We start from the raw sequence: 16,439 nt of genomic DNA, 5'->3' as shown, positions 1-16,439 counted from the left end.
AACTGTCTTTAAAAAAGGTGCATAAACCACACAGTATACAAGCATATCGGAAGAAGGGATGATTTATATTTTAAATACAACAAACCTTAAATAAACATTAGGAGTCAGAGTCACTGCACTGTGGATTGTTAGGCACTTGATACAGACATTTGTATCACACAATTTCTGAAGTTATTCATGACAATAAATAGTCTATTTAGGGAGGGGAATTATGTTTGGACCTCTTCAAAAAAAGAAGAAAAAACTGAAGTGAGGGATGATTCAGGGAAAGACTATAAATTTTCCAGAGTCAAAAGAATTTCTAGGAGACTATTCATCATGACTCTGAAACAAGATTTGAGAAGATTGTCAGTTCATAGAAACAATAATCTGGTGAAAATGAGTCACTTAAGAAAAATGGCAAACACCAGAGAGATGAACAAGTTCCTGACAATTTCTTTGTCACCGATAGTCAATCATGTTAAGGGGTCAGAGTCAAGGTAAACACCAGAGCAGCCAAACATAAACGGGCATCAAAAGGAAATCTGCTCTGCAGGGACTGTGAACTGAAGCTCAAGCAATAGCTCACAGTTCAACTAATACCTTAAGGAGAGTCGTGATAATTGGGTTTAACCTCCTATCACTGTGAGGACACTGGAGTCCTCATAGAGCCTTTGTCTGACATGCAAGCGTTTTGGATGTGACAGTTAAGGGGTTAATTTAAAGACAATGCCAACAGCTACCACACAAAGTCCGAAAGATGGTAGTTCACATACTGTAGTTTTCCATCTGTCTTTTGGAAAAAAGAAAAAAAAAGAAAATTACGTGTTTCTAATATGCGCTTACCATGCATGCTGTTTATCTGTTGGAGCTTGAAGCTTGGGTAATTGCAGTGATTGGTGGTTGTAGTCTGTGTGTTGATTGATTTTTGTTTACACTTCAAACAATGTTCAAAATGTAAAAAAAATGGATTCAAAGAAAATGCAATCTACAACTTGTCTTGTGTCCATGTTTTATATAAGACTTTAATAATCTTAAATCATTTTAAAGCAGATAATGCCATCTGTTTCTCTTCTAGTAGCAAGTTTGAAAACTTCTGCTCCCCAACCAGACAGAATGATTTATATCCTGTGGGATTGGTTTGAAGCAAAGCATTTTTTTACTCAGAATATGCACACAATCACAAAATATAAATCTTCTGAAAAACAGAGGTCAGGAAAGAAGCATGCTACTCAGAATTATACTGTACCCAGAAATAGATACGCTTCCAAGTTTTCCTCAGTAAATTGTCAACTATCTAGGTTGTGGTAGTTCTTAATAGCTTAAAGATATAAGAAGAGGTTTGGGACATAATTCAAAAAAGTTATTAAGTTATTGTTGCATAAGAATGTGATTTAAGAACTATCTTTACAATGTAAAGCCTTCAAAATAGTTCACTTTGTCTTTATCTTAACAGAATCATAATTAAATTAATCAAAATTATTTATGTGAAGAAAAAGTGACCCTTGATTGCTTTAAAAAAACGTTTGGAGCTGCCATTACAATTTTAGCATAACAAAAACACATTTTATAAGGTCCTGAACATGAAGAAATTGATCCAATTTTGTGAAACATCAAGCTAGTTGAGTCCTTTAAGTTCCTGCTTCATTTGCAATGCACCCTCATTTAGTATGATGTTTGTGTAGTTGTGTGCAGTTTATTATATGCTAATGTGCAAGGACTAATTAAGTTAGAATTTGGTGGGTGGTCACTGTTTTTTCCCCCCTTACTAAATGACTGCCTGACTATCTTGGGTTTTAAGAATACTTTATACACAGTCCATGATTGTGGTAATTTAATTATTAGCTTACCTAATCAGAAAATAAGGCCACGTTTGCTGCCAACTCATCCACTCCAATCATTTAGCATGCTGAGCTGAATGAGTCTTCATTAGTGAAGACAGAGCTTCTGCACCACAGCAAGGGATCAAGTAATTAATCATCAGTTTCTCTGTGCAACAACTGACTAGATACATTTTAGCAGTCTCTATGTGTGGTACATATGGTATGTCTATGCCATGTCTCATGCTATGGGATTTCTGACTTGTTAATGCTGGGAAAGTGGGCAATTTGGCTTAGTTGGAGATCAAATTGCAAATGCTACAGAAGTTTGCAATTTGAAGACAATGCCAAGTTAAGTAAACCCTAATTTAAAGTATTTACAGAGAACAAGAAATACAGCTACAAGTAGTTAAAATATTCAAATGCTTAAGACTCCCTCTAAAAATGTGTATAACTGTATAAAATCTGTGAATTGGTGATTTTTATTTTTATTTTTACAGAAAATTGGAGTCACTTTCCACAGAAAGGTCTGTTAATAGACAAATCCACAAAGATTGGACCACAGATAGGTAACAACAAAACCAAAATGTATCCTTACTAGTAGAATATGAATTTATTTCTAAAAATATCTATGAAAAAATGCTCATTACTATTGAGGGTTAATAAACTGATCAGAGCATTCAAGAATGTCAACACCACCACCAATAATTTAGGAAATGTAAGACAATATACATTTACGATTGTTGCTTTCATGGTTAACAATAAGATTTTTCAAAATGGGCCTTAAGGGCCCTTATAGAGCAATAAAACAATAAATGGCATACAGACTTCTTAGGGGGTAAAACCTGTAGCTACAGGAACTCTCAAGCACATGTGACTTTTCTAAACATTGTAATTATCCTAAAGTGCCATCTGAGAGTCTAAAGCTCCTGTTCAGATGATGCTTTTAGAGCTTCTACTTTGCGTGCATTTCTTTTTCTTGTACCTTCAGTTACAGATGGTTTGAAATCCTTTCATTCTACGTAGAATATGCCATAAAAGCCATGATTCATTAGTATTTGAAAGTTTATTGACAAAATCTGTAATTTGTGAGAAGCAACACTTTCTGTGTTTCGGATGTAGGAAAATGAATGAACTGGATAAAGCTGAGAAGAAAGACATCTGTGTCCCACAATTCACACAGTGTTCCAGGACTATAAACAGGCAATTTAGTAGAGGGAGATATGTGTAGACCTCTGCAAAGAATCTGCAGTAAGCCGTGGTTCGGGGAAAGACTATAAAACATTTCCAGAGTTTATACGATTTCCAGGAGGAAAGTGTTCATGATCATTTTAAAACAAAATAATTATCTAGTCTGTTAATTCCATGAAATTGTAAAAGTTGAAACAATGACCAACACAGTAAAACACAAAGAACTATCAGGAAAAAAATCGGCTTCTATAGAAATAAAAAAACAAAGCCAAAATAGCTCAAGTCCAACATACAGTGCCTTGCAAATGCATCCTCACTCCTCAGACATTTTTATATTCGTCCCACCATAGTCCCATATTTTATTGTGAAGTATATGGATCTTTTTTTAAACACACCAAACAAAACAGTTTGCATTTGAAAAGTGAAAGCAAAATTGAAAGTTACGCTGTGTATAGTTTATTTTCTCCTTCCTATTAATCTTCAACTGAAATGACGCTACCTACGACAAGATAACTCATATCTATTAATTGCATGTTCCCCACTGACAATGTTTAACCATTTTTTCTGATTACTTTTTACCAAGTCTCTATGACTGCAGCTAATTCGTAATGACAAACTCCAACAACATTGTTGGAGGTAAAGTGGGTTCAGTTCCTCCAGGTAAAGGGACGTTTTCCAGGACAAATTACGACTGTCAATTCGTCAGTTTCTAACAAACCCACTGGATTGATTGGCAGACGTTGTTATGTCAAATATGTTGGTCAATCACATGAAAAACACACGACTGCTGCTAAGGAGAAAAATTGTTAATTTTAATATTTATTATAATGTTTGGTTCACTAAATATGATATCTTTAAGAGCTTTTGCACTAAATATTTAATGGAAAGAGTTAGACATAAGTCACTTTTAATATGCAAACATAGGTCCTTAATTACAAAAAGGATTTTTGATTTTTAATGGTTATACATATAAACCTTTATTTCTGTGCACTTCACTAAACATTGTGTATGAACATGTCAGAACATCATTCTAATATTTGTTTCTATTCATAGATAAATTTCTTACTGTGAAAGGATACGCTTGATTATTAATGGATTATTATTGGTGGATTATGACTTATAAAATTCTGTTCATGTTTGCAGTAGCTTCACAATAATGAGAAGATTAACTTACAACTGAGTGAACACTGTATTAAATTACTTTGGATCATTGCAGAACAAAATTAACCTAACTTAGCTCTGACATTTTAATTCTCTCGCAGCTAAGCACGCTGCATCATTAAGAATATTTCTGACTGTGAATATCAATATAAAGGCACTTCCTGTTTCATGTAGAAGTTCAACATTCACCTACTCACTAGACTTTTCAGCACTCATTATGTTGTAATTAACACCTTCAATTTAAACATTTTTATCATTTCAAATTAAGAACAAATAATTTAAATGTGCGATGGACCTGTCCAGGATGTGCCCCGCCTGTCTTCTAGCTTTAAAAGTTGATGTAAACAATGACTTCCCGATACAATTACAAAATTCTACAGCTCTGAGTAAGAAAAAAAAACAACAAAAAAACAAGGACTTGATGAGGTGGCCTTTCTCTGAATTGGCCTTGAGTCAGACTTGCCCCTTAAAGACTTTATATTTCACTAGGAAAAAGATGACTTGTAAACATCTCTGTTATGCACTCAAAAAACACATAACAATTGTACCTTAAAATTAAACTGTAATGGATATTGATTTACATCTGAAATGTAGCACATGAGTTTACTGCTTCCTGCCTTGGGGTTCACACTACAAGTTACTTTATGGAAGAGCACAGGAAATTTGTCATCTAAATTGGATTCATATTGGGGAGACAATATAATGTAAAAAACTAGATAAGGCCAGGAAATACTTTTTAAAATGTAATATTCAAGGCTGTAAAATGTCCAAAAGAAAACTTCAGTATGAAGATGATGTGACTTGATCAGCAGCAGCACTTAGTGTTCCTTTGCAACTTCAAAGAGAGAGAGAGGTAGGAAAAAACGTACAGCCGTGAAACACACACAAACAAATCAAGCATGTGAAGGGAAGAGATTTGTGCTCAAGATAGAAACTAAGAAGGTGGTTTTCCCAGAACCACTTTGTCATCAGTGAAAAAAAATGTAATGGGCTAATGAAAGGAAACAGGATTGTGCCTAACACTGCACGTTTAAATTTTAGAGTGGAAGTTTGTGGTTTTACAGACTAATGACTAACAAAAGACGGAAAGATACAAACGATTAAATGCCACCTTATACTATTAAATACTTTGTTTAAAACTTCCTTTTCCAGAGTTTTACAGTGCTTTTCAAAAGTATTTATGTCTAACATTTTGACCTTTTTTTCACATTGCATTAAATACTTCAAAGTGCTTTGTTTAGATTTCTGTGTGATAGACCAAAACAAAGTAGCAAATAATTGTGAAGTGGAAGGAAAATTAAATACGCTTTTTAAAAATCTTTAATAAATAAAAATCAGAAAAGTGTGGAATCCGTGCAGAATTTTATCACATAACATTTTGTATGTTTAGTAGTTAAATTTTGAACTTAATCATCTGCCACATGTTTTCTGTGCCCCCAGCATGGCATGTGCCAGACAGAACTTTGTGAATTTCTTTCAAAAATACCTTTGTTCTTGCCACGCTTCAATAAAGGCCAGATTTATGAAATGCATAACTAATTGTTGTATCCACAGATGTTCACAGATACTCCATTATGAGTGGGAATCTCTGTAGTTTCCTTGAGAATCTTCCCAGTTTGTTAAATTAATGCTTTCGTTCTCCATCCTATGAATTTAAATGGGATCCAGTAACTGTTAGGTTTGTAATTGTGCTAAAGTTATAATGTATTCATTGAATTGTGCTCACTGTGTTTAGAGTTTGTTATATTATCTTCTAACATGATTTTGTTTTAAACTTTACAGAGTTAAAGTTTACAGAGTTATCCCTGATTGAGTTCCTTAGTTTTCATTATGTTTTTTTTCCTTTTGATTGACCTCAAACATCTGATGCTTTCAAAGAAAATACATTTATGCTGAGATTAAGCTACACAAAGATCAACTTTATATACTAATTAGGGGACTTCTGATACAACTGCGTTGCACAGGGCTTTAGTTACAGTATTTATATAAAGAAGCAGAAGAAGGCTGAATATTAATCCAATGTATTCGTGCCACTTTGAATTGTCTATTTTATAAAATCCTAATCAATCCCAATTAGCCACACCTATGAATTCAGGAGCTTGACAGAAATAAGAAAATGCCTTTCAATGTCTGTTGAATAATTAAAAAAATATCTGACAGAGTAGTTAGTTGGGGGTTTTTTTCCAAGGAAGCAAATTGGAAAAAAGTGTAGAGCATTTATTTTCTTTATACTGTTGATTTCCTTCATTATCCTTCGTAACAAACCTTAATCTTCTGCCTTGAATTGAATATCCAGCAAATGGTATTTAGCAAAGCTCTGCTTCCTCTTCTATTCTCTTCTTGCTCCTTCTGCTTGACTTTCGCAGTATATTCCTGTGTCTCAATCTTTGAAAAGCATAATGTATCACCAAAATGAGCTGACATTGATTAATAGCTACATGGTGCTCTGTCAATCAAAAATGTAATGGATTTAGAAATATGCGCAGACGTAATGGAGAACTATTGCAAGCATTAGGATATATAATCTTCACAACTGTATAACGGCACAATTGTCTTAGAGAAAATTGAAATCCCAAGGTTTATTTCTAAATTTAAAAAGAGCAAATATTCCCTCTCCCGTTGTTTAGGTTACCTCCACTGTTGATTTATGAAGCCTCTGAACTTTGACCTTCATACCAACCTCACAGGAAGACTGACACATCCAACTACGGGTAAAACTTTTGAATATTGTGAAAAAGTTTTTTCTGTCCTGTTTTAGAAAGTGAAACTCTTTTAAAATACAGATTACATTTGAAGATAAATATTTCAAGCCTTTATTTCTTGCCAATTTGATTATTATGACTAACAGATAATGAAAACGCCAAATGTAATGTCTCATGAAATTAGACTATTGTAAACTGAGATTACTCAATCTGAAAGTATTGTCAAGCGAAATATTTTCAAGAATCTGGTGGAGAATCTCAAAGAGTGAAGTGAGGCTGGAATCAGTGCATGAAGAGCCATCTTACTATAAATCCCACACACGGACACCAAATGTCACATTCCTCATGTCAAGCCAATCGTGAATCAAAAACAATGTCAGAACTGTCTTACTAAGGCTTAGAAGAAAAAGATTTGGACTGTTGCTAAGTAGTAAAAAGTCCTTTTTTCATATGAAAGTAAAGTTTTTATTTCATTTGGAAATAAAGGTCCCAGAATCTGTAGGAAGTAAGGCATCGAACCCCTGCTGCTTAAAGTCCAATGTGAGGTTTCCATAGTCAGTCATGATTAGGGGTGCCATGGCCTTTGCGGCTGTTTTTCAGCTTTTCTTTCAGTTAGCCCTGCCTTTCACTGACACTTTATGGACATGGTGATATTATTTTCAAGCAGGACTTAGCACCTGCGCACACTGTCAAAGTTACAAAAAGCTGGTTTAAAGATAATACAGTAGTATTGCTGGTATTAGCCGACAAACTGTCCTGACCAGAACTTGAACATATCTTACACAATCCTGATACTTCACTTTAAAATGTAGACATTCTGATTGGCCTTATGTATAGCTTTAGTTTACTGAAACAAATTTTTTTTTATCATTAATATTATTATTTGAAAACCATAATTATCAAACTCACAAAAAATAAATGCTTAAAATTTTTCTATTAGTATGTAACAAATCTGCGCTTCACTTTCTGGGATGAAAGTCAAACAAAAATATATTCACTTTTTTTACAACGCTATTCTAAGTTTTTGAGCTGTACACACAATATTAATGTACAAAATATTTTTTATCCAAACCAAACTAGACAAGATTTGTTTTAGTACATTTTCTTGTATTGGAAATTTTCTGTATTGATACCTAAACATTTTATTTATTTAACAATGAAGAGGTGAAGTATACATCTTCAGCAGAAATTTACTTCTGTTCCTTTACAGCTGTTTAGTTTGTGGAGTTGCTGCTGCATTTAGGATCATTGTCCTTACTTTATGTACCAGGTTGGGCATACATTTAGCTGATGAACAAATGCCTTCACAGTGGTTCTAGAATGTGCTGGTTAACAGAGAGTTTGTGATTGACTCATTCCTCCACCACCACACTTGAGAAGTTTGTGTCAATATGCTGTCCTGATTTTTCACCAAACAACGAGCTACTCATATTAGCCAAACACATCAACTTTGGTCTCATTTGTCGTTAAGACATTGACACAGATGCAACATTAGCCACTTCTACACTAGAGCAAAAATAATCAGCTAATCTGAATCGTTTTCACTATGTTGAACTGGTAATTAATTTATGTACGACAAAAATTACACATCTGGGTTTGAGTATATCAAAAGCACAACCTTGAGGTTCTCCATTGCTGAGTGTTGCTGTAAACATAATGGGAGAAATGACCAGAGCAACAACCCAAGCTCCTACATGCTCACAGCCCTGGAGATCCTGTAAACTGGGGTATAACCAAAGCAGACATTAACCAGTTGGATCCATACTTGCCAGTGGAAAAGCGCCTTTTGAAAACTAACAGTTTTCAGGCAAAGTTTCTCCTGGCAGCTCTAAACTAAACTTAATATTTATTATTATCAATTATTTTCTGAATATGCTGTGTAACTTTAAGAATAAATTTTGTAACTGCAATCTGTAAAGTCTAAGTTGTAGCTACTACATCATTTGCAGTTTCCCTGAGCACACCATCGTCTCACTTTTGGGTGGATTTCTCATCTAATCCCAGGATATCAAGCAGCTGTTGTAACTACTATCTCCTTGTGATTCCTTATGTCACTGTAGAATAATGGACATTACATGCATAATACATTAAATTGCTTTATAATCTTTACAGATTGATGTCATACATTATTTGCTTGCCTCGTACATTTGTGGATGTCTTTCGATTCAATTCAGTTTATTTATATAGCACCAATTCAAAACAAATATAATCTAGAGGCACTTTATAAAACAATAAATAATTTCAATTCAATCACACATACATTCCAGTTGATCATAGTTATTAAACAGTACATTAGGCACTGTTAATTTCCACTTTGATCCTTATTATTATGCTTTGATGCAATAAACCCTAGATTTAAAAGGGACTGTGCTTTATTCTGATCCTTAATGTATATATTTGTGTGAATTGTATCTATGTCCTGATTGTGGAAAAAACTGCTTTTAAATTACTGTGATTATCACATGTGTCCCATCTACGCATAGACATTTAATGAATGCCATTTTGTGGTAGCAAGTGTCTGCCCTTTAACAGATGCCTGCAAGGGAGAGAGAGCAGACACTACTCTATGATGTCATTGTCCCAACGGAGTAGCAATGCAAAGTGACTGAGGTGATGGTGCAGTATGCTTAGCAGAAGACTACACACATTATGTCTTTCCTTGAAGAAAATAAGTGGATGTGCACGTATACATATGTGTGATTTTAAGTGTATGACAGATTTTCTGGAGGAGACTGGTGCACTGATCTACATGAATTTTTATGATGTCACCCTCCCTGGAGGCTGGACCTGCCAAGCCTAGTTTTCACAGGTGACAAAAGAATGCAGAGTTTTGAGAGTAGAGAAGGGAACAGGCTTGTTTGCACCTTTGCTCAGTGTGCATTTGTGTGTGTGAGTTTGCCCCAGTGCATGTGTATAGAGGCATTCATAAATGTATGTTTCCATGCATGCTCCATCTGCTGGAAAAAATGTGCTTGCACCCAAATGTAAGCATGTTCACAATTTAGCATTCTTGTGCTTCCGTGTGCATAGAGCTATTCAACTGCCATTAAGTGCATATAGGTAGTAGTGTGTTCACCTGGGTCTTGATGATGTTGTCTTCCTGGTGGACTTGCAGGACATATCCTGAGTTGCAGGAGATGGTGCAGCGGTCTCCGTTGTAGAAGTGGCGACCAGGGCTACTGCACTTTAGCTCTGCATTGCGGATTAAGGGTTCCTGGCAGTCAATGGCTTCGCACGAATAATGTACACAACTGTGTGTGGAAGTGGGTGGTAGAGGGTTGGGATAAAAAAGCAAGAGTAACAGAAAAGAGTAAGAGGAAATGCTAAGCATCAAACAAGAGGCATTTTTTTTATCCAAGTAACACTCCAGATGCAAACATGGAAGCAGTCACAATTTGCTCACAAACAAACAAATTATGCACTGAGTGAACCACATTCATCCATCAATGACTGCTTAACAAATCAAATCAATAAACCACATGGAGAGCAGATTGCCATATGTGAATAAAAAGGGGTGTCGGTGCACACATAGTTGGTAAATTAAAAGCAATAGGATAGACCACTTGCAGATTACGACAGAGATTGGCCAAAAGTGAATTTTGTAGCCACATGGAGAAGGCATTTATTGCTGCTAGTATTCCTGGATTCCCCATTCACCTTTCATTTTTTTACAACAATCCACATTATACAGTATAGGTATAGGTATTCGCTATACTGTAGGGAAAGAGAAGTAGGAAAACATACTGGGGGAGGCAAGAAGAGAGACACAAGGAGAGAAGGAACAAGAAAACATATGAAAACACAGAATGGGAGAGGGAAAAAAAATCAGCTTTCACTTTCATGAGTTGATTTGTTCTTTTCATCCATTTTGTTTTTTGTCTCCTAATGCAGACAGAAACTTTCTTTTTCCTCATTTGTCTTCCAGATAACTTGATGGAAGCCATCATATTAACCACACTGTGCTCTTTGTTTTCTACCTCTGTGTTGCTGTATTCCCATGCCATCAGATTTACCACAAACGTGAGCTGGTGAAGACTGTTTATAAAGCATGATGGTAAAAAAGAAAAAAAAAAACTTCTTTCATGTAGAGCCTTAATAGACAAACCAGGGAAACCTTGAAGCCTCCTCTGTAGGCAGTTTGGCTTTCAATACAATCTCTTAGTGGTTTCCTGCTAGTCACTCTGGAATTTATGACATAAATTACAATTAACTACCTAGAAAACTATCCTCCTCCTTTGAAAATGAGAATGCATTATATACACCAGGAGACAGAGATGTTGTCATGGTTAAAATGTAGGTAGTAGGCAGAAGAATGGAGATAGGTGAAGGTGAAGGATGGAAAAGTCTGGTGTAATGTCAGACATTAAGAAAAGATTTTATGTTTTTCTATACCACAGCAGGTATGGAAAACCACAAATGCAAAAATTAAATCATATACAAATCTATTAATCACCTCATGTTAAATAAATAAAAAATATTACTTTTTATTTAAGTATTTATGTCAGCTTGAGTCATGCAGAACTGATCTGATCGTTTCGGAAGAGAGGGGAGAGTTGGGTACCAGCTCTATTCTATGTGCTTCCTGATTGGCTACCTGTCACATTCAACAAGCTGCATTCTCGCTCCCAGTCAGGGAAAACCCCACTAGCTTCAATAATCGGACCAAAACACGCCTGATTTTACATCAGGCATATTCAACACATAACACACCACACACTTACAATTTTCCTTGTAAGATGTCGTACAAGGAAAATTGGGGAAAAAAAAAAAAAGGCTTTAGTGGGAACATCAACATGCAGAGGCATTATCTGACGGTTTCCCCACAACCCACTTTACTGTTGACTTTTAATTTGTTATTGAACAAGCGTATTTCTTTTTCATAGATAACTTTCCATTTTCTGTTTATATTTATATTTACAACAGTTTTATGCAAATAATGTTTAAGTATTCCTGCACAGTTCCTTTTTTAACACAATGAACAAACAAGCATTTCAATTTGATAACTCCTCATTTGCGTAAAGGATAAAAACTGCTGGGATCCCTCAAACCTAACCTGAACTATTACCAGTTCAGGTTCCTTGCAATTAATTAACCAAATTCAAGTAATAAAAATACTAATAACCAAACTAAATTATAAGGGAAACAAAGCTTGAAAAGTAGAGTTTCTTAAGGATTGACTATGACAAATACATAACATAAAGAACAAACTCAATATAGTATCCGTATTATATTAAACACGCATAGACCCTTTCCTTGATGGAAAGGGTAAAATGTAAATCTAAAAAACAAAGTGGAAAACATATATGTGCGTCCGCTCACAGACACGCATGGAACACAAAACTGAGTCATGTTAATAGATCCCTGTTTTTAAGAACTCTGTCACAAAAGGGATGTGGTGTTTAGTGAGGGAATAATTGTTACGGGAAATGTGCTGTTTGGCTCAGGAAAATGATAGGAATAAAGCGAGAGCAAGAGGCACAAAAAAGGGGAGTTGGAGATGGTGGTTGAGGGGTAAAGGAAGATGATGTGAACGAAAAAGATGAGAAGATGGCAGAGAATAACAGCAGAGCTGAAGGATGGGAGGAGGAGGATGTGTGGAAAAGTACAAGAGACAGACGGGAAGTGAAAGCAGAGTGGTTAATTGGAAGGTTGATGACAAAGAGATAATGGATTTTTGTTGATCAAAATGGCAGAACCTTGTCAATACTAGCAGGAGAATTAGGGTTTGAGCCTCAGTTAAATGCTGGATTAATTGAAAAATACTATGGAATAAACAATAATAACTGATAAGCTTTCAGCTTTTTCACATCCTGCCACATTGCCTCCATAAAATTGTATCATTTTCTACTGGAATGTTATTTTTTTACATAAGCATGAAGAAATATTACTGCGTAGATGTAAGTCATACATTTCAGATTTTTATTTGTAATGAGAAGAAATTAAAAACATATTGTCTTCCTTTCACTTCACAATTACACAATGTTTTGTGATAATAAAACACCAATAATTCCGATGAAGATTTTCTAATTTTGTGGTTGTAGTGCAACAACATATGGAAAAACCTTCAGCCGAATTCAAACTTCTGCAATCCTCTGGAGGTCTGACTGGCACTGATCAAAAAAACACAAAATCTATTCGAACAGTCCAGTCACACAGAACCACTTACAACAATATACATGCACATTTTTACATCTTGTGTGTGTTTAATGAAATATTTTGAACACAAAGAAATATAACCAGTTAAGAAATAATATTGTGGATGTGGCAACCAATTTGATGTGTAAGTCGAAATTGTGTTGCCAGACAAGTCAGAACTGGCAAAGGAGAGGATAACATGTAGAACTGGTTATTGATTTTTAAAGAAAAAATTATTTTTAATGTATTGTGGTCTTTAGCCAAGCTCGATACAAAACAAGTTGCCACAGTAAACATAATTTAGGGTTAGAGGCAATTCAGACACTTTAGTTTTCGAAAATTTGCAGAGCTGCACCACAAATTCAAAGCAATTGTACATTGATTGCTCAATTTCCTACAGTTATGATTTTAGCACTGGTTTGACTGTGTAATCATTGATACAATCCATTTTCTGTCAGGTTTATTAAAAGTAAGGCTGGAAATCTGTTGTTTCCCCATTCAGTTCTGTTGATTCATGTAATCTCAAATTTGGTAATCTTTTGGATTTTGTCACATGTTTTGAATGTATGCAAAACATGACCTATTGCAATGGATTATCACCAAACACCATGACAGCATTACTGAAAAATGCATCAACTATTTATTTTCTCTGGCACATGTCTTTACCACTCCACACATTCATTTTTAGCTGGCAGATCTCTCACCTCTGTCCTGTGGGGTTGTAGATCTCATTACTTTGACAACCACTGATTGTGATGGGGTCAAACGACTGGAAGGATCGCAGGCCAATGCCAGAGATGGCCACCAGTTGACAGGAAAACATGACCAGGATAGCCTTGGTGTGGTAAAAGGCCACTGACAGGTCATGGCTCACGGGGATCACCAAAGGGTTAGTGCGGCAGCTCAGACGCCACTCACCTGTGGAGATGTTATTAGAAGCCACAGAGCCGAAGACAAAACAGAGTCAACAGAGTAAATGATAAGGGCGGTGGGAATGAATTCAATGTTAAAAAAGCAACACAAGCAAAACGATAAAAAGGGAGTTACAGTTTAAGTTGCCTTGTTGTTTTAGAGATCTAAGTTGTTCTTTTCAATATGAAAGTGTGGTATCAGAAGTACATGAAGTGGGATGGAGCTTAAAAATACTATAAGAGTTCTCACCTAGACTATGGAAACCATCCTTGGTGTCCACCAGTTGAACAGTAATGTTGCACTGTGTCTGGTCAATGAACTTTGTCCCATCGGCAGCCAGATGTACAATTACTGCTGCAGCCACCATGGGATGAGAAAAGTTTGCCTAAATGAAAGAAAATAAAATGCATTTTCACATAGTAGTTTGTCTAGATTTTTTTGATTTTTTCACTTTATTCCCTTTTTTGAACAATGTTAGTAACAAATCCCTTTAAATGGTTTTGTTTTCTTAGGCCCCTTTACACCAAATGTGGGTAGTCGCTGTCTATGATTTTCACAGCCAATATAATCACTGAAATGTGAAACATTGCCCCAATTTGGAAAATCTAATTCCAAAATGAAGGCCAAATTGACGCTGGGACATATTTTTGGTACTCACCAAGTAGTTTTTTTTTTTTTTTCAGTGCTGCTTTTCCAACCACATAACAATAAACCATGAAATAAAGTTTGTTAATAACAAGCCCCTTGATCTACGGTTTGCCTTGTACTGCTATTGAGAAACGATTGCTTGCTCTGATGGTGTGGACTCTGTTGACGTTTTAAACAATTGGATCTAATTTTACCCAGTTGCTTGGGCATGGGTAAGCAATGGGTAACCACGATCAACATGGTTCCTATGTTGATCGTGAAGGGACCTATGATATGAAACTCGTTGGAAATTGCATAAGCAACTAGATGGGGAGTAGGGCTATGACATATGAAATGCATCCTGAGAAATCAACTATAATGGAACAAATCCCAGATGCACCACTGAAAGAAAATGAGAACCAAACAGACTTGTGTATGAAGGCAATGGCCAGGCTACTAGCACCCAGGTTTGCTATGAAAAAATACATTGCTGCAGTCTGTTAACTGACATTACTGACACTGGTATGAAACGACTGTCAACAAAATATTGTGCTCCTTCTCCATATGTATGTCTTAACTTTATTGAATCAACATTTTAGCCCTTGGTCCTTCCTCAAAATCAGGTATTGGAATTTGTCATGTGGGAAGAGTCCCTCATCAAGTCACTTTTGCTAGCCTTAACTAATACAAACACAAATGGTATGACGTAACATTGGCTTGTATTCGGTTACTGGCATTTCAAAATCAAAGAACAATGTGACCCACAGTACTGTCTACATCTCATGTGGTGTGCCAAAAAATGCCAGCCCCAAATTCCACAAAAATGTCAGTTTGGTTTATGGACGCTATAAAATGCTTCTCATTCCTTTTCCATATCTCTTACAAACAAAATGAATTGTAAGGGCTTTTGAAATGGGCTTTGTATAAACTGAAGATTGCAGTTTCAGAAGAATTGCTACATATGAAACTCTAGCTTCCCAAATCCATACACTGAAACAAAGTAACTCCAAAAATTGAATGTTTGACAATGTCAGTGGGATCATTTTTCATTTGAAACCTGGCAATTTTAACAGAATCTAAAACTTGATTGTCTCTGGAGTTTTGGGACATGCTATTTTTTTTTATTTCAAGGTAGAATAACACTAATTATACTAAGAAATAAAACTCAATCCATATCAAGTATCGCACAAGAAGTTTCCCTTCCTCACTTGAGAATATATTTAGTATTTGTCTTACCTTCAGCCAGTATGTAGAATATTCCGATCTTTGTCTGTAAGCCTCTTGACAAGGGAACCATGCATACTGGGAGACTCCATCAGATAAATCAAAGACTTTGGACAAACATGTCTGCATGAAATAAAGATTATTTCATTAGATTCATGTCATCATGCTCTTAAAATTGTTATGTTATCAACCTCCCCCCAGTCAGATCTTTAATGCACATCAGTCTAGCTCAACCAAGTTCCATGTATCTTGTTTACTTGTGTTCCACTTAGGATTTCTTGTTTTTGATTTTCCTAATTTGTTTAGTAATTGCTGTCTATTTTCACCTGCCTACCTCTGCTCTCCGCATTTGGCTTTCATCTTAACCATTAAATAACAAACTTTACCCATAGCAACCTTTTTTATGTCATATTTTCCTAATCAGAGCAGTATCTACTTAAATTTTTATTGAATGCAGAAAGTCAGGTTACGGGTATATGGGTGAGGGAGAGATATAAACATCTGAAAAAGGATATCAAAAATAATTTACTTTTAATAAATCATTTTAGTTTTTAATAAATCAAAAACTATAATGTCTTTAAGATGTATGAAATACTCTTGAAAGACATAAACTAACTGCCCAAAATCTAAGAGGAATTAAACCTGAAGCGATTAGAGTGACTCTGGACCGGGTGCATGGGCTCATTGG

The 16,439-nt window shown here is 35.4% G+C and overlaps 1 protein-coding gene across 2 annotated transcripts in view; it reads right to left on the bottom strand.

Moving 5' to 3' along the window:
• Nucleotides 1-16,439, bottom strand: part of pappaa (pregnancy-associated plasma protein A, pappalysin 1a) — a 97,409-nt gene that overhangs the window by 29,959 nt on the left and 51,011 nt on the right. For both annotated transcript variants that reach the window (XM_032570014.1, XM_032570015.1), the window contains exons 11-14: nt 15,764-15,874; nt 14,150-14,285; nt 13,693-13,906; nt 9,930-10,104 (exon numbers count right to left, since the gene is read on the bottom strand). In XM_032570014.1, coding sequence (XP_032425905.1) covers nt 9,930-10,104; nt 13,693-13,906; nt 14,150-14,285; nt 15,764-15,874 — 636 coding nt within the window. The remainder of the gene's footprint in view (nt 1-9,929; nt 10,105-13,692; nt 13,907-14,149; nt 14,286-15,763; nt 15,875-16,439) is intronic.

Source organism: Xiphophorus hellerii, chromosome 8, assembly GCF_003331165.1.
Source record: "Xiphophorus hellerii strain 12219 chromosome 8, Xiphophorus_hellerii-4.1, whole genome shotgun sequence".
Taxonomy (NCBI): domain Eukaryota; kingdom Metazoa; phylum Chordata; class Actinopteri; order Cyprinodontiformes; family Poeciliidae; genus Xiphophorus; species Xiphophorus hellerii.
This window is presented reverse-complemented; position numbering and strand designations above follow the sequence as displayed.